The sequence below is a fragment of the Camelus dromedarius genome, chromosome 3, assembly GCF_036321535.1.
Source record: "Camelus dromedarius isolate mCamDro1 chromosome 3, mCamDro1.pat, whole genome shotgun sequence".
NCBI classification, from domain to species: domain Eukaryota; kingdom Metazoa; phylum Chordata; class Mammalia; order Artiodactyla; family Camelidae; genus Camelus; species Camelus dromedarius.
The window spans coordinates 47,938,154-47,957,363 of record NC_087438.1 but is presented as its reverse complement, the minus strand read 5'-3'; the positions used below and the strand labels follow the sequence as shown (position 1 = coordinate 47,957,363).

The 19,210-nt window shown below is 33.4% G+C and overlaps 1 protein-coding gene across 3 annotated transcripts in view; it reads right to left on the bottom strand.

The window, feature by feature from the left end:
- FCHO2 (FCH and mu domain containing endocytic adaptor 2) overlaps positions 1-19,210 on the bottom strand; it is a 110,689-nt gene that overhangs the window by 91,056 nt on the left and 423 nt on the right. For all 3 annotated transcript variants that reach the window (XM_031446701.2, XM_064481442.1, XM_031446707.2), the window contains exon 2: positions 6,629-6,720. In XM_031446701.2, coding sequence (XP_031302561.2) covers positions 6,629-6,720 — 92 coding nt within the window. The remainder of the gene's footprint in view (positions 1-6,628; positions 6,721-19,210) is intronic.

The following is a 19,210-nucleotide window of genomic DNA, read 5'->3' as shown; positions in this document are numbered from 1 at the left end:
TTCAACCAAAGCCATTAAATATGGAATAGAAAAAAGTTTTCCCAAAGGCACATAACCTACAAAGGAAAAATACAACACTATCTTGGCCTTCTTCACACTACAAAAGTCAAGTTCTATATTACGTCTCCCATAATCACCCTGTCCCTTCTCAGTTTGTGCTACCCTTAACAGTGGAACAGCCTACAACCACCACTGCCTTCCGTTTACCTTTGTAGGTTCAACTAACATTCTGTTTTTAATGTCCAAATCCAGATCTCCACACTGCTCTTGAACAAAATCATCTGTTTAGTATCTAAATACCTCAAGCATAGCTCTACTTAGATATTTAAATCACCTCAAACTTAGAATATTCAAACTAAGCTTATCTCCAAACTCTTTCCCAACCCAAACCCCACAAAAACCAGCTCTTTAACAAAAAGGAACTATTAACAGTAACTGATGTTATTGATGGCACAGTGACTTTTTTCTGTTCCTTTAAACTTTTGTGTGTCTTTTTAATATACTATATTACAAGGGTAGTATTTAGATAATTTTTAAAAGTTAATACAGAAATACTATCTCAATGAGTAAGTTTAACAGTAAGGGAAAAATGGTTCAATTTCTAGTTATAGTAAATTGATACAAAAACCTTCCAAATGAGAAAATAAGAAAAAGCTGGAGGGGTGGGGAGTATGACTAAAAGGCATCAGAGAACTAAAGAGGGAGTTAAGAATCAGCAGGCCAAGATCTAAGAGAAGGATATCCACAGAAGAGTCAGATATGTAGGGCAGCTTTCCCTTGGGAGCATCAAGAAGATGCAGCTGAGACTGACAAGTGACGCAGAGCCTCACAAGGTAAGGAGACAAAACCAGTTTCAGACTAGTCAAAGGGTGTAAAAGTTTAAGCCCTTAAAATTAAGACTTGAAGAGTAAGGATATAAGGAGTTAAATATGAACCGTAAGTAGGCAAGCTCTCAAAGGGACTGCAAATTATATCTCTTCAAACCATGATACTAGATCCTATATGGATGTCTTATATACATTCATAAAACCACCAGGCACATAGGGAAACAAGACAAGATAAACAAAGCAGAAACAAATTAATGATGTTTCAAAGGCTGAGATTATAAAAGCTTAGACTTTATGAGTTTATGTATTACGTTCAAGGAGACAGTGTATTAAATCAGGAATTTCACTAGAGAACTAGAAATCATTTTTTAAAAGTGGGGGAAAGCACAGCAAATTTGAAAAAAATACAAATGCTATACCTGAAAAATAAAATAACCAAAATTAGTATCTCAATGGATGATGTTTATGGATTCAATACACTGCAGTGAAAAGTAGTAAATTACAGAGAGGTAAGAAGACTCTATTCTGAAAAGAAGCTCAGAGAAACAAAAGAACAGAAAAGAGAGAAGAGAAATAAAAGACAAAGGATAAAGAAAAAAAGCCTAACCAATGAGTAAAGAAAATAAGAATGGGTCAGAAAAAATATCTACAGAGATAACAATGGACAGTTTTCCAAAACTGACAAAAGATATCAATCAAACCACAGGTCCAAGTAGCCCCCCAAATCCTACAAGGATAAATAAAAAGATACCTACACCTAGTCACATCATAGTAAAACTGCTAAAAGTCAAAAACAAAATCTTAAAAGCAGCTAAACCCTTCCTACCACCAAATGTTACCTTCAAAGGAACAATAATTAGACTGACAGGTACATCTCAACAGTAGATAATGGAATGATCTTCAAAGAATTTTTTTAATCTAGTAAAACACAAAAGTATAAAACTCCTAGAAAATAATATAGGAGAAAATTTAGATGACTTTAGGTACGGATGTCTTTTTAGATACAATACTATAAACATGATCTATGAAAGAAATCATTGATAAGCCTGACTTCACTGAAATTAAAAACTGCTCTGTGAAAGATGATGTCAAGAAAATACAAGGACAAGCCACAAACTGAGAGAAACTATTTGCAAAAGACACCTGAGAAAAACAACTTTTATCCCATATACACAAAGAACTCTTAAAACTCAACAATAAGAAAACAAACGTGATTTTAAAAAGGGCCAAATCTTAAAGAATTAAATATAAGACATGACACCATATAACTCCTAGAAAACAGGCAAACGTTTTCTGACACAAATTGCAGCAACGTTTTCTTTTCTTAGGTCAGTCTCCCAAGGCAAAAGAAATAAAGCAAAATTTTTTTTTAAATGGGACCTAATCAAACTTACAAGCTTTTGCACAGCAAAGGAAATCATAAACAAAATGAAAGGACATCCTACAGAATGGGAGAAAATATTTACAAATGATTCGACTGACAAGGGATTAATTTCCAAAATATACAAACAGATCATACAGTTCAATATCAAAAAAACAAACAATCCAATCCAAAAATGGGCATCTAACAGACATTTCTCCAAAGAAGACATACTGATGGCCAAAATTTTCTGAGTAGTCCTCCAACTATTAAAGAAATTAAATATGTGATTTAAAACCTTCCTACAAAGACAATTTCAAGCCCAGATGGCTTTACCAGCAAATTTATAAAACACGTAAGAAACTATAATCTCCCACAAAATTTTCCAGAGAATGCAAAAATAGAGTATAATCCCAAGCTCATTTTATAAGGCAAGCAAACCTTGATATCAAACCTAAGAATATTTAGAGAAAGGAAATTTTCGCCAATCTCACTCATAAATATAGATGCAAAAATACTAACTAAAATAGCAGCTAACTGACCTACTAATATGTAAAAATGAAAATACATCTCCACCAAGTTTGGTTTATACCAGGAATGGGAAGTTAGCTTAACATTCAAAATTCAATGTAATTCAGATTAACAAGTGGGAAAAAAAAAAAAAAAAGAAAAACACAGCATCTCAATAGATGCAGGAAAAGTATCTGACCAACTTCAATATCCATTTAGGACTTTTTAAAAAAGGAAAACAAAAGTCTTACCAAAATAGTATGTAAAAAAGAATTTCCATAATCTGATAAATAGTTGGGGATAAAAACTAGAATATATTTGAGAATGAAATGTGAGACTGGAAACAAGACAAGGATGCCTGCCATCATCATTTCTATTCAGCATTACACTGGCGGTACGAGCCAATGCAGTAAGTCAAGAAAAAGAAATAAAAGGTATAAGGATTGGAAAGGGAGAGATAAAACTGTCCTTTGCATAAGATGATTATAAACACAGAAAACCTAAAAGAATCTACAGATAAACTAACAGAATAAACAAGAACTGCCAGGCTGCTGGACAGCAAGTCAATGTATAAAAGTCAAGGGCATTTATATAAATTTGTAACACATAACTGACAAACTGTTTTTACCTAGAATACATAAAGAATTCCTTCAATTTATTTTTTAAAAGGAAGGAAAAAAAATGCAAAAGAGGAACAGGTACTTCATAAAAAAGAAGATGCAAATGGTCAGTAAACATATAAGAGGATGTTCAATTTCATTATGCATCAGAGAATGCAAATTAAAGCTAGAATGAGACACAACCACTTATCAGACTTGCTCAAATTAAAGGACTGACAAAAACCAAGTGTTGTGAGGACATGGAGCAACTGGAACTCCCCAACAAGGTTACTGCTTGTGTAAACTGGTATAATCACCTTGGAAAATTCTTTGGCATTTGCTACTAGAGTTGAACATACACACACTCTAAGACCTGGCAATTCTACTCCAGGGTAAATACCTAATATAAATATGTGTATGTGTGTACTGAGACACATATGCAAGAATACTCAAGGCAATATTACTTGTAATAGCAAAAGCTGGAAGCATCCCAAATGTCCAACAGTAGTAAACACATTTGATATATTTAAATAATGTAGTATTAAACAGCACTGTAAATAAATTATACTAAACTTAATACAAAAGGATCTCTCAACAGTGCTGAGTTACAGGAGTCAGACAAAAATACCCACCATGTGATTAAACTGATACACTTAATACAAGTTCAAAAAATAGGTACAACTAACTTCCATTGACAGATGAATAAACAAATTACAGTATATCCATAAATGGAATACTGTTCAATAGCAAAAAGGAATCAATTACTGACATATGCAACAACATGGATAAATCTCAAAAATATTATACTTAGTGAAAGCACCAGACAACTATATAGTTCCATTTATACAGAATTCTAGAAAATGAGAACTAACTTAAGTGTCAAAAGCAAATGAGTGGCTGCTTATGATGAGGGGAGGGACATTAGAAATTTCAAAGGACTTAACAAGTATGTTCACTTTCTTGATTATGGTGATGGTTTCACAAGTGTACGCATATGTCGAAATGTGTCAAATTGTATACTTTAAATACATGAAGTATGTTGTGTCTCAATTACACTCAAAAAAGCTTTTGGAAGGAAAGGAGGAAGGAAGGAAGCAAGGGAAGAAGAGAGGAAAGAAAGGAGCAAAGGAGAAAGGGAGGAGAAAGGAAAGGAACATAGAAGTAGTGAGAAGATGAGGGGATAAGAGAAAGAAAATCTGAATGACTAACTTAGGAAGTTATTTAACCTTTCTGGGCCCTAATTTTCTTATCTATAAAATGAGAGTTAGACTTTTGACAATTAAATGAGATAATTTATGAAAAATCCTTAGTGCATAGTATATGTTTATGTGTCTATCTTATCTTTTCTTTCTTCTTCACTCTTCAATACGAGTATCCACTTATGCCAGGCTCTGTGCTAGGCACTGCGATACAACAGAATATTGTATATTGTTCCCCTTATAGGGGAACATAGAAACAAATAACAAAAATGAATAATTACAACATTTTATAAATACTACAAAGAGATATATGATGTTGAGAGACATTATAATAGATGAGTGTGACCTGGTCAGAGAGATTAAGAAAGGAATCCCTGGAGAAGTGACCACATTGCTAACCTTTAAAGAATAAGCAGGCATTAACTAGGTAAAAATAGGAATAAGCATGTACAGAATCTGGACTGAAAAAAAGCCTGTCAATAAAATAGCCAATCTCTAAGGAGAGGAAAAAGGAGTCAGAATAAGGAGGAGTCGGATGTGAGCTAAAGCCTGAGGCAATTTGAGGTCAGTTCATGCAGGCCTATCTTAAGAGCAAGGGGAAGTCTTTAAAATGGTTTAAACAAGGAAGAGTGGCAAACTAATCTGTCATTTGGGGGGAAAAAACACTCCAATTACAGTACAGAGAATGTACGTAAAGGTCAGTTAGGAACAACTGTTGCAGCCCAGGCAACAATTATGGTAGCTTGGATCAAGACAGTGAAGTTAGAAATTCATTCTGTCAAAACGTCTTTACTGAGAGCCTACTAAGGGCCAAGCACTATCTCAAGTGCAGGAGAAAGAACAAAAAGCAAAGACAAAAAAAAATCCCTGCCCTTGTGGAGTTTATATCCTAGTGAGGAGAGACAGATAAACAAATAAAAAAGTAAAATATCACTTGTATCAGATGATTGTTAAGTGCTATGAAGAAAAATAAAGTAAAGAAGGGGGAGTGGAAGGAGGTGTCTCACTACCCACAGAATCATAAAGGGATTAGATACTGGGCAAAGAAGGGATGACCCAGAAGTCCTGGACTTCTTATATTAACTGACATAAATAGGGTTAAAAGGCATAATGACAATTGCCCTGTTGGTCTCAAGATAGATAATTATAGTAGTGATATAAATATTCAGGGAGAAGGAGACCAGGGGACATGCTAGGAGATACAGAGTTCCAGAGCCTCTCTTTTACTCTTTCCAGTGATGTGGAAGGCTGTGAGGGATAGCTTTAACCACAGCAATAGAGCTTATGGACCCCTTTTAACTCCAGTGGAAAGGTGGAAGCCAGAAGAGGACTAATCTAACACAGAATAGTTTGTTCCCCAATTTCTACCAGTTAAAAAACTCCATGAAGGCAGAAGCTATATCTTTACCATCATATTCCCAGAATCCAGACAAGTGCCTGGCACACAGCAGACATGGGATATATATTGCTTAAAGAATGAATGGAGTATTGATTGTATATAAAGGCAAAGTATCCCTATTATCAAGGTAAAGATTTTAAATATGTTCACATAAAAATTACCAAGTGGGGCCAGCCACAAAATTGCTTTAATCAAATCAAATTGTACTGATTTTTGACAGTTTTTAATTGACTATTATATTCTAAGAGTCTTAAAAAAATATGTTTTATAAATTAGCAGAATTTAAAAACATATACTTTGGACTTATTAAAAATTAAAGTTATAATAATATATAATTGAACTACAAGTTCAGAAAACTTAGTCTTTTCAAATTATTTTAGTATGTTTGCTTAAAAATATACTTGTTTAAAAGAAGATAATATTTTATCCTAAAAAATTCCTCAGTTTTTCTATTATATCACCTTGCTAACACATTAAAAGAAAAATATATAGATAATATGTTCAAATGTTAATTTGAAAGCCAGGAGTTTATCAAATGCCCCTGAAAGCCACTATTCAATTCAGCCCTCAGTGTGTAAATGACAGACACCACTAATTTAAAACATAACTACAGTACACTTTTTTAAAGTGTACTTGATTATTTTTATCCATATCCAACTAAAATTTTCTCAGTTATTTATATTCTGAAATGTATCTTAACAATGAATTGTTAAATGACATTAAAAAATACATACCTTTCTCTTACAAAATCTGCTAGTTCTTTTGTCGATATCTGTCCATATTTCATATTATGGTAAAGGACATCAAAGCCAGTATTTTTTTCCCCCTAAAATTTAAACAGATCCTTATTTTAACAAAAAGAGATCAAAATAATTTAGGAATAACTGACATGCAATTCTAATGTTCAAGTAAGCTGTTTTCCCTCAATTTAACCATTGCTGCTCATTGTTTAAACTGTATTAAAGGAATACTATATGCTTTAAAGAAGTTTACAATTTATTATACACATATGCACACAGCACACACATGTATACACTCTAGAATCATTCATAAGTAGATTATTAAAGAAATTCACCTGAAATTTTAAGAAATAAGCAGAGCATAGTTTAGAGAAGATAAACATGGATCTTTTTAAATGCACTACCAAATTCCATGTTAATTCCTTCAACCTGCATTGAGGGATTCTTGATTATTTAACTCTGAGTCTGTACTTTAAAATAACGGCACGTTACTAATCACATAATCACTGAATACCACAAAATACTTTATAATCAGTAATATAAATCTTTCAGTAAACTTAACTTGAGATGTGAAAAAGGAGATAAAGTTTTAACAGAAGAAGTAATGGTCTATTGGCTAGTCCTCAACTAATGAGTAATTAACAAACCAGACTACTACACAATCCTAGAAAATCTTTCAATTTAATCCAATAAAAGCTAAATTAGCAAGTTGTAGCAAAGAAAACATTAGAAATATCCATTTTAGTGGGTTGAGAATAGCTCAGTAGTAGAGTGCATGCTTAGGATGCACAAGGTCCTGGGTTCAATCCCCAGCACCTCCATTAAAAAAAAGAAAGAAAGAAATACAAATTTTATAGGTGAAATGAAAGACCATAAACTAAGCTCAGCAACTCTCTTTACAGTTAGCAGTTTTTCTTTCTTTTCAGTGAAAATAATGAAGAACTGAATATATTCATTGGAAACAGAAAGAAATGCCGTAAGCGTTATGCAATCTGAAACTTAATTTTTCCACAGTTTGCCAAAAACAGGAAACATATTATAGGAACTTCCGGTTATGCTGAAGTGATACTTAATAAACTTGTCAGCTAATATAGCAAGTACTTAGATTGTTACACATACAACAAATTAAAACATCAGATTTGTAATGAGATAACATAAATAACATGCTTAGCATTTTCAACATCCATTTCATAAATCAAGAATATAAAACTATAGTCTCTTATAAATCCAAACACATCATTTAGCTTCTACAATTGTTCACGTTAAAGATAAAGAAAAAAATTATGATCTAACTTTAGTTCTTTACTTTCTCTGATTTTTTCACACACATTTATTTTAGCCAAAATAATATTCTTGAAGTAACCATTACCAATAGCCTATCATAAGCAAAATTAACATCATCATGCAGATTAGTAAATAAAATTGCAGACAAAATAATCAAGGGCCTGAATCCTCCAAGGAATTCATTCAAATACTTGAATATAATACAGAAACTATGCATGATTAAACTACCCACCAACTCCCATAACATAGTCATGAACCTTGAAAAAAACAAACCTGCAATCTAGGACCATAAATTCCAAAGTCTGGAGCTCTCAAGCCCCAAACTTCTCCCCTGACACCTACTAGTTCTCATTTGCACATAACTCTTAACAAGTCAGGTTACTTAGGTTCCCAGTATGTGTTATGCATATTCATTATGCATATTCAAATTAGAAATGAGCTGGTAGTGAAGGGCCATTCAAACAGGCACACAGACTATTAGAAGAAATAGTAACTACAAGCCTTACAAGAGAAAGGGAAAAAATCTTCTTTTTTTTTTCCTAAAGAAGACAAGAAAACTTAGAGATCATCTAGTAACTGGGGCAGTAATGTCCTGAGAATTTTTTTTTACTGTTATAGTACTGTAAACATTAAGCAATCAAGAAAAGGTTATATTACATTCAGAAATCTGAGTTCTTATTAAGAAGTCCTAGAACTAAGTTCTTTATTTGGGAAATTCAAATATGCAAGCAGTATATTATGTACAAGACCCAACAGAAGGAGTAAGGTTTATTAATTTGCTTACCATTCAATATAATAATATTACTACAGTGACAGTAATATAATATTCCTTCGGAAACAGTACTAGCTACCTATCCCTCAGGCCTTCACTTGGAGAGAAAAGGAAAACTCATCCTAATAAGGATGTGATACAGAAAAAGTCTGCTTCAAGAAGCAGTAACGACTAAACATAAACACCCTGCATGATTACAAATCCATTTGTCATTTCTTCCTACTGGATATTCATTCACTGAGTTCTAAAAATGTAATGAGTTTGACTCTAGACACTATTTTCTTAAACAATTTCACAAACCTATTAACACAAATATTTATTGATCAGTAACTTTTTCTTTGGCACAAACTAAGCAAAAATTTTAATACTTCACATGGCTCTCTCTCTCTCTCTCTCCACACACACACACACAAACACATACACACACAAATAAATATACATGTATCTTAAAAAAAAAAACTTCAAAGTCAAACCAAGAATCCAGGTTTTATTGTCACCTTGTCAAAAAGTTACTTTGTAGCTTTTGATAAGACAGTGTATTACATATGCACATATTTATATATAGGTAAAAAATACAGTAGAAGACAATACTGGAGCTCAATGTCTTCACCTGAACAAAACACTGGGAATTCTCGGGAAATGGAGAAAGATCACTCTTGAAACCGACAATCACAACTGATTATAATTGTCACCATATGAGATTACCCAGTTTTCTTTTTTAACTAAAAGTACCCTCATGCAGTTTCTATTAATTTTTTAGTAGCCATCAATGTTTTTAGTAGATGGTCCTAATTCGAAGAAAAGTAAAATAACAGGAAATATTTCTGAATTGCATATCCATTTTATCACCCTAGACATTGAAGTGAATATGTTCCTATCATTTTCAATACAAAAATTTTTTTCTTGACATATTCTGATAACTCAAGCAGGTAGAACTTGGTTTTTCTTGGCTAACTACAAATACACAAATGTACAAGTAACTCGACAACAGACTTTTATTATAAAATAGGATTACAACTAAAGATGTTTCCTGGTCTTCAGTATTTTACTAAAACTGTAAATATCCATGCCCTTGTTCCAGCAATTCCACTTTTAGAAATCAACACCACAAAAACACATATACCCAGATAACTCTGGAAGAGTATTCACTACAGTACTGTTTATAATTGTGAAAAAGGCAGAAACAACTCAAAAACATCCATTAACACTAATGGTTAAACAAATGACAATATGTCTTACAATGAAATAAATATAGTGTTTTTTAACTGCAGTAAAAAAAAATGCAGTAGATTTTTAAGTATTAGTTTTTTGTTAGTTATTAGAGTTAAAAGCTACCATGACAAGCAGCTTTAAAATGCAATTTTCTCCCAAGTATACAACCAACTGTAGATTAAAAAAATTGATTATCAATGGCTAGTTTCTTTCCTTCTGCTCAAATTTTTATTCTTTTTTTAACAATTTTATTGAGATACAATTCACACCATACAATTTGCCTATTTAAAGTGTGCAATGCAAAAAAAAAGTTAGGATATTTACAGAGCTGTGCCACCATCACCACAATTTTAGAACACAAAAAGAAACCCAAACTCAAATAGCTAGATTTTTAAGAGTAGGTATCTACTCATCTGTGATGAGCTTATTTTCTGCTGGCTTATTCATTCGTTCAATCAACACTTAAGATAATACATATGTCCATAAAAAATTTTGTACACTAATGTTTATAGCAGCATTACTCACAACAAAAAGGTAGAAATAACACAAATGCCCATCAGCTAACCAACAGATAAACAATGTGATATACCCATGCACTGGAATATTATTCAGCCATAAAAGGAATGAAGTATTAATATATGCTACTATATTGATGAACCTTGAAAACATTACACTAAGAAAAAGAAGCCAGTCATGAAAGACCACATACTATATGACTCCACTCATATTCAAGTTCAGAATAGGGATATCTATAAAAACAGATAGATTATGGGTTGCTTGGGGTGGGGATGAGACAAGGGGTGATAAAAGGTACAAGGTTTCTTTTTGAGATAATGAAAATGTTTTAAAATTGACTAGGATGATAATCACACATATCTGTGAACATTAACAAAAACCACTGACTTGCAGAGTTTAAATCATGAACTATAAGGTACACAAAATATATTTCAATAAAGTTGTCAAAAAAGTTAAGTGAATAATATTTTGATCATTTTTAATAAATTCTAGCAGAGACATTTTCAGTATTAACTGACAGAAACAGGTGCTAACACCATTACTGGTCCAAAGAGGACAATTACAATGAAAGTTTACACTGAGGCTCTTTTCTCCATCCATCTCAATGCAAAGAGGTAGCATCTTCATACAAAGTCCTCTGATTGTGACCTGAGGCAAATAAAACCTTGCTGTAATCCAATATACAAAGGCATAAAAATCTTTTTATAGTAATTCCTAATATGAAGAGGGAAAAAAAGTTTTATCAACCTTTGAATATTGAAAGTCCAGAATCATACAGGTCCTTTAAGAAAAGACAAACTTCTCAGTACCTATAGTTTCCTCTAACCACTGCAATTGACATAAGATGACTGCAGTTAACAGCTTGATGTATACATATATCAGTTCAGATTCCTTTTTGCATACATGTTATTTTTAATATGAAAATGAGATCATGTCATGCATATTGTTTTACATCTAAATTATTAATTAAACTGAAATTTAGCTGAAAAGATAACTAAGTTGTAAGTAAGGTTACCAAGTCACTGAAAATGTTGGGTTTTTTTCTGGTGTAATACAGAGTCTATAAGTGAGATATCCTTGAAATTTCAAGTTAAAAGTTTTAAATAAGTCATCAAATCTATTCTGGCAACTCTTTTTCTGGTTGATCCTGTAACTTAAGTTCATACTTAAAAAATTTCCAATAGCTACAAAATACAATCTAATATATTTCCACTCGAAGAAAAAATGCACACCTCTATTAATAATGGTATGAAATTTCAACAAAAATGGAATTGTTAATATGTCTGGGTTTTTAAGAGCCACAAAAAGGAATAGTGGAAAAGCACAAAGCTATAAATCCCATATATTTTAATTAATGCTTTGAAACTTCTCCTTCAAAGAACCTTTTAAGGGCAACAGTAAATTAAACACTAAAATATAAAAACTGGAAATTCTTCACTTTTGACAAGTCAAAGAGCTGGAAAATAGGCAAAAGATTCAGAGTATACTATATAATCGGGCTACTAATTTAAAAGTTGACTTTACCTAGTTTCCTTTTTAAGTAAAAAAAAAAAGAAATTTTGGAAAGGGAAGAGAAGGGTTAGGAGATACTGTCATGTAAACAGCAATAACATGCCTAACCTGCCACTCAACTCAAAATTACCTCAAAAATAAATAAATATCATCAATTCTTACCTCTCTACATTCTCCTTTAACTCTATTCTTTCTGACATTTATTAGACAACCTCAAACAAGTCATTGCAAAATATAGCATTAACATGTGCTTGATATAGTCTCACTTTATCCTGCCTTCTCTGAAAACACGAAACATTTAACTAGTTCTGAACATTTTTTTTTGCTCTGAAGAATAGCCCCTCTAGTGAAGACTCTTCTAGATACTTTTTATATGAATTGAACAAATATGCAACAATAGCCCTCCAGTGCCATTTTTGCCTTGAAAACTGTAAAGAAAAGAGTAAAATAAATGCACACTTTTTCTATATGTAAACAGGACATTCAACCACAAGTTATAATCTCTTCTAATAAATGTTCTGTTTATATATTAAACTCATATTAAACTTCTCATACAAGATCACTAAAACCACTCCGCAGAGCTCTTGGCAAGATACTGCTAAAGCAGAAAACACTGATTAAAATGTATAATGAGCACACTCAGCAGTCAGAACCACTTGGTGCCGGTTCAAGTTACTCAAACACATTTGCTGACTGACTGAAGGAAAAAAATCTTACTACTTTAAAAAAAATTACCTTCTCACCCCTCAAATACTTCTCCTTAATCTTTTAAATTATAACTCAGTTCCTCCAGTTAGTTAAGTCCTTCAAGCCATCTAAAAAGATCAACAAACACAGCAGAAGCAGTTTTGAGCTATTTTTTTTTGTCACTGTTATACTTTTCAAACTTTCTGTAATATTCTGTAAATGTATGTTGTTTCCATTATTTTCAAAAAAAACCCCAACAATTTCAGCTTTCTCAAAAACTTTTCAATCTGCTTGGAAAGACACAAAGCTACTTTCTTAATCTGGCACTGTGTTCACATACTTAAATCACCAGTCCTCATAATTCGTAAATGGAAAAAGCAAAAACAAAAATTGGAACTAACCTAAATATCCAAAAGGAGAATGTTAAAAAAGAATTACATCTTAGCCATTCCATGGAAACCTATACAGTCACTGAAAGTATTTTCAAAGAATACTTAACCACATGAGAAAAATGCTTGATATTAGTATCATTTGAAAATACCAAAATACTGAACTACATAGTAAAACCTGTTTTGAATTTTATATTTCTAAAGAAAATCTTAGAGGACAGTGAGAAAGGCTATAGATAATTCTTATTTTCTTATATGTTTCAACCAGCACATAATAATGGTTATAATTAAAAAGGAAAAACACCTTCATGGGCTGTTGTTTCAACCAAAAACTAACACTTCTTAATTAAGGCCCCAACCACCAATTTGCTTTACTTACCCTGCACCTTCCTATCTTTTCCCTGAAGTCAAGCAAAGATGCTTGTCATATATTTCAAAACTTACACTCCTGCATTTTCATCAAGGAGCATGTGCCTAATGGAACTGATGGAATTGTGTGCCTCAGCTTCATCACATAGTTCACTAATCACTTCCCAATTTAATCCTCTCTGCCTCTGGCCATTCCAGCAACATTCCCTAGCCTCTTTACCAACAGATATACAGTTGACCCCGTGTACAACACAGGTTTGAACTGCACAAGTCCACTTACACGTGGCTTTTTTCAATAGTAAATACTACAGCACTACATGACCACAGGTTAGTTGAATCCATGGATGCAGTGTTGCCATTACAGAGGAACCGTGGATGGGGAGGGCCAACTATAAAAACTACAAGTCATACCCTGATTTTCAACTGTGCAGGGGTTAGCACCCCAAAACCCCACACTGTTCAGAGGTTAACTGTAATTATAGGTTTCCATTACTGTTGTGCTGTTTTTATTTCTCCTCACATCTGATCACTTTTTGCTTACCTCTGTGGACTAGATACCTACTAAAATTCTTTCAACTCAAGTATTCTTTAATTTTTTCACACCAATTTTTTTCAAAGACAAGCCTTTATTCCCTTCCCCTGTATAAGTCTCCACATCACCATATTTCTATAAGTTTCTTAGGGTGCTTCTGTTAACTGTTCCAGAATTATTAAATCAGCCTGGTTAATCTCAGGAGTTATGCGATGACTCAACAAACTACCTCCAAAAAACAAAACAAAATAAAACTACTTCCAAAGGGCTTATGCTAACCAAAAATGCTGGTTGACACAAAGCATACTGTTCTCCTACACCTTTGCCTAAATAATTACCTCTGTAATTTCCTGCTCTACCAGCTGAGCTATCGAAGGGTGTGTAAATAATTTAAGTAGTTCTGAAAGGACTGGAGCATTTAAGATTTAGTCTGGGGCTGGAAAAGAACCCAAACAGCAAATTTTTATCATTTCATATCAATGTTCTAAAATCCTTCCCCTGAATTTGAACTTACACAGACTAAATCAGTATCACTTTCTCAATTTCAATGATTAAGGCAAAAGTAAAAATATACCACCCCTCCATGTCCCCTCAAATTCTAAGAGTCTCCCAGTAAAATCTGGTTCCATCTAAAACACTATATACTAGGGCGGAAGGTATAGCTCAAGTGGTAGAGCGCACACTTAACATGCATGAGGTCCTGGGTTCAATCCCCAGTACCACCATTAAAAATAAATAAATAAATAAACAGATAAACCTAATAACCTTCCCCCACCAAAAAAATTAAAATATAATTTTATAACATCTATCTGTTGTCTACTTGAACCAAGTTAGATGAATCTGCAGTTTGCACTTCCATAGCTTGTTGCAGTTGGAAATAGTTTGGGCATAGTTAACTGGCCAACAGTTACACAATAACACGTTATCTTAGTGTATGCTATATGCTTATATATACATAGGTTATCTCTGGAAAACTACATAAGAAATTGGTAACAGTGATTGCCTTTTGGAAGATCCTGATGGGTGGATAAAAGGAGGAAGATCTTATACTTTATTTCCTTTTGCAACTTTTGAATACTGAACCCTGTAAATTTTGCAAATCTGTTAATGTATACATGTAAATATATAAACACTTAAAAAGCTTAAGAATATCATCTAATGGGGTCATATCCTAAGCAAGTACCCCAAACTATAATACTCTGAAATTTCAAGAATTAGTAAAAAGTAAGTCTATATTCTGGGTTTCCATGGTCACCTCAACTAATTTTCTAAAGATATATTTTTAAAATTTTCATATGGATTATTAACTGCAAAGAATATGTGCATGTGTGTGTGTCTATGGTTACTAGTCTCTTTGTAGGATACTAAATTTAGAATGAATAACCAAGGAAAAACATCATAATGTTTTGCATTCCAAAGTCCTATTAATAGCAATTCCAGATTTTTAAAAATATTTTAATCCTCCGAGTTTATCCATGTAATGGTAGATCAAATTCTGGATATACAGTACTAATCATTTTATATAAGGGACTTGGGCATCATGCAGATTTTGGTATCCTCAAATGGAACCAATCCCCAAAGCATATCAAGGAAGAACTGTATAACCAAGTGCTCTGAATTTATTTAAAAGCAAAGCATGACAATACCAGTGAAATAAACAGATAAATGGAATGAGACTTCTGTACTGGTTAAATAGTAAAAGAAATAAAATAAGGAAAAATTTCAGGGCAAAAATACCTAAAATAATAGTTGTTCATTTATTCTTGACGTACTGAATGGAGACCTATGGAAAAAGTCACCTAAATAAAATTATCACATTATACTTCACATTATACATTATAATGTGATGTATACTAAAGGATACTGGGTGTCTTTCAGAGAATGCTTTATATCTTATATAGACTGGGATTACTACGTAAAATGAGGTTTTTAAAGTATTTAAATCAGGTATGTTGTGCTTGGTTTTTCCCCTTGAATAATTATCACTATGAAAAAAAATTTTTAAGGTGTACATTCAACACCTGAATTAAATAATCTGGGTTTACATAAAAATATAAAGCTATTTTAATCACTATAGTGTAATACTGTCAAATAATCTCAAGAGTATTATAAACTAGTGCTCGACTCTGAGAAAGAAGCAGTATATGGAGACACTGGCTCACTGTATTATCTGTTGATATCTTTTTAAAGTTATATAATTTTTCAAAGGGCTAACAATTCTATATATTTAAGGTAATGGTGTGGATTTCTGCTATCAAAATTGTTTTTGCCATCCAATTTCAATTGAAAAGAAAAACATTTTCAACTTGATTATCAATGGCAGTATACTTTGTGGCAAAAACTGACTTATCAGCAACAAAACACCTGCTATGTAAGAAGTTTTGGATATATTTTTCTCTTCAAAGTATAGAATTAAGTAAAGGAATTTGTAACATAACATATAGTTTTAGTTAAGAAAAACTATGAAGAAAAAAGCAGGATGTGCTGCTTTCAAAAGAGCCTGTAGAGAGTTTGAATGATTCAAACTTTCCTCTAACAAAATGCCACAACAAAAAGATTTGTCTTTTTATATGTAGGGAAAAAAACAATTAAATAGCTTGTTTGGTTAGAAACCTAAAACTTGAAAGGTTCCCATTACCTCACTTTGACAAGTTTTATTTTGTTTTGACACTCACTTTAAACATTACAGGAGAAAAGTAAAAATAATATTGTAAATTCCCTATTTTAAGAAATTATTTTATAAATGATCCTGAAATACATAAATTTTTAAGTTGTCTTAGATAGCTATCAAATTCTGAGGAGTTATTTAATTCCTACAGTTTCCCAGTTCATTCAGCCCTCCCTTGAAGCTTTTTAAGGTTCAATTTAGACTTTTCAGTCCCAATCAGGTTTGTAAGTAAAATAAATTGCAGCCTATTTTAACTATCTGTACTCAATACTGGAAGTGAAAGCAAAAACTTAGCATAAATTATACTTGGGATTTTCTCTAGATTTCAGGTATCTAAATTTATTCCCATTCCTCTTCTAAAAGAGACAAACAAGGGACAAAAAAACCTGTACAAAAATGTTTATAGGAGTATTACTCATAATAGCCAAAAACACCAAAAAAGGCTATATTCAAAACTCAATAAACAAAAAACAAAAGATAACTTTAAAACGTTAATGTGCAATTTGGAATTAAGTTAGCAAACTTCAAAAACACCTTCACGCATCCAGAAAAATGCAAAACATTATAAGAATGTCAAATTTTAAATGATTCTTATAAAAGTTTTATAACTTGCCACTCTAAAACCTAAAGTCTAAAATCGATAGGCTAAACCTAATATTCATATGGAAAATCAAGGGACCCAGAATAGCCAAAATAATCTTGAAAAAGAAAATTTGGAGCACTCACATTTCCATTCCAAACTTATTACAAAAATACAGTAATCAAAACAGTGTGGTACTAGCTTAAAGACAAGACAATGGGATCAAATGAAAATCCAGAAATAAACTCAAACATCTATCATCACCTGATTTTCAACAAGCATGCCAAGACTATCCAATGAAGAACAGCCTTTTCAACAAATAATCCTGGAACTACAAGCTATCCACATGCAAAAGAATGAAGCTGTACCTCTTCTTGGCAACATACAGAAAAGTTAACGTCAAATGGACCACCGGTTAAGTGTAAGAACTAAAACTACATACAAAACCCACAGAAATAACATAGAAGTAAACCTTTGTAATCTTGGGTTAGGAAACACTTCTTAGACATGACAACAAAAGCATAAGACATAACAAAAAATTAGATAAATTTGACTTCAAGACTTCATCAAAATTAAAACTTCTGTGCTTCAAAGAACACCATCAAGAAAGTGAAAAAGATAACCCACAGAATGGGAGAAAATATTTACAAAATCATGTGTCTGCAAATCAAAACAATGAGATATTACTTTACACCCATCCACTACAATAAAAAAAGACGGATAACAAGTGTTGTCCAGTATATGGAAAAACTGGAACCCTCAGACATTGCTAGTGGGATTGTAAAATAGTTAGAACACTTTGGAAAACGTTTGGCTGTTCCTCAAAATGTTCAACAAAGAGTTACCATATGATCCAGCAATTCCATTCTCAAAAGAAGTGAAGACCATGTCTACACACATCCACAATGGAACACTATTTGGCCATAAAATGGAATGATATACTGACGCATGCTACATCCTGGATAAACCTTGGAAACATGCTAAGTGAAAGAAGCCAGTCACAAAGGACCACATATACAATCGCATTTATATGATTGTATCCAGAAAAGACAAATCTATATAGGCAGAAATCTACAGACTAGTTGCCTAAGACGAAGGTAGGAAGGAAATGCGTAGTGACCGCTAATGGATACCAGGATTCTTCCTGAGGTGACAAAAACTATTCTAAAAACATAGTGAGGCTCGCACAACTCTAAGAATATATGAAAGACCCTTGAATTGCATTTAAATGGGGGTGTATTGTATGGTAGGTGACTTGTACCTCCAAAAAGCTGTTAAAGAAAAAACTAATGTGTAGTATTTGTGTAAAACAAGGAACATTCAAGACAAATAACTATGAACCGATTTGATTACTAAGCAAATTCATGCCTGAAACACTTAGAATTAAGAATTGAAGGCACACTCCTTATTCACTGAAAGAGTACTCCTTTAAATATTTCTAAACCTTAACTAATAGGAATTTTAGTACTTGAAACTGCCAAGCCATAAATGGGATTCAACCGAGACACCTGAGTAAACTCGTTACTTTTCTCTACACGGCTGAACTCTACTTCCCATTACAACAAAGAATAACTGCAGAAAAACACTCCACAGGGAGACTGGGAACTCATTCTCACAGAATCACCTAATACTAATACTGAGTTAGGAGACGCGTGGAAAGAATGAGGAAGGGGAAGGAGCACAGGAGACAAGGGAAAGGCTCGGTGCATTTAAGCCGAAGGAGTCCTGTTACGTTAAACTCAACTTTTATACGCTTTGTGAACAGGCCCAGAGGCAAGTCCTGGGAGCAGATCAACGAGCCGAGCTGCGAGGCCGAGAGGAAATGCTGATCCGGCCCACCCGCACGGGAATTCGTGGGGAAACGGCGGCGGGGCCTGCCCGGCGGGAAGGAGGAGAGCCCCCTCCGCCCCGACCCGGCCGGCACTCGCCGGCAGCGCGCAGCTGGGGGCGGCCGCGCCGCGGGCCCGTCGTCCGCGTCCCAGCTGAGGAGCGCGCCCGGCTCCGGGAGTCTCCTGCGGGGCCGGGTCCCGTCTCCCGCCCCACCCGGCGCTTTGT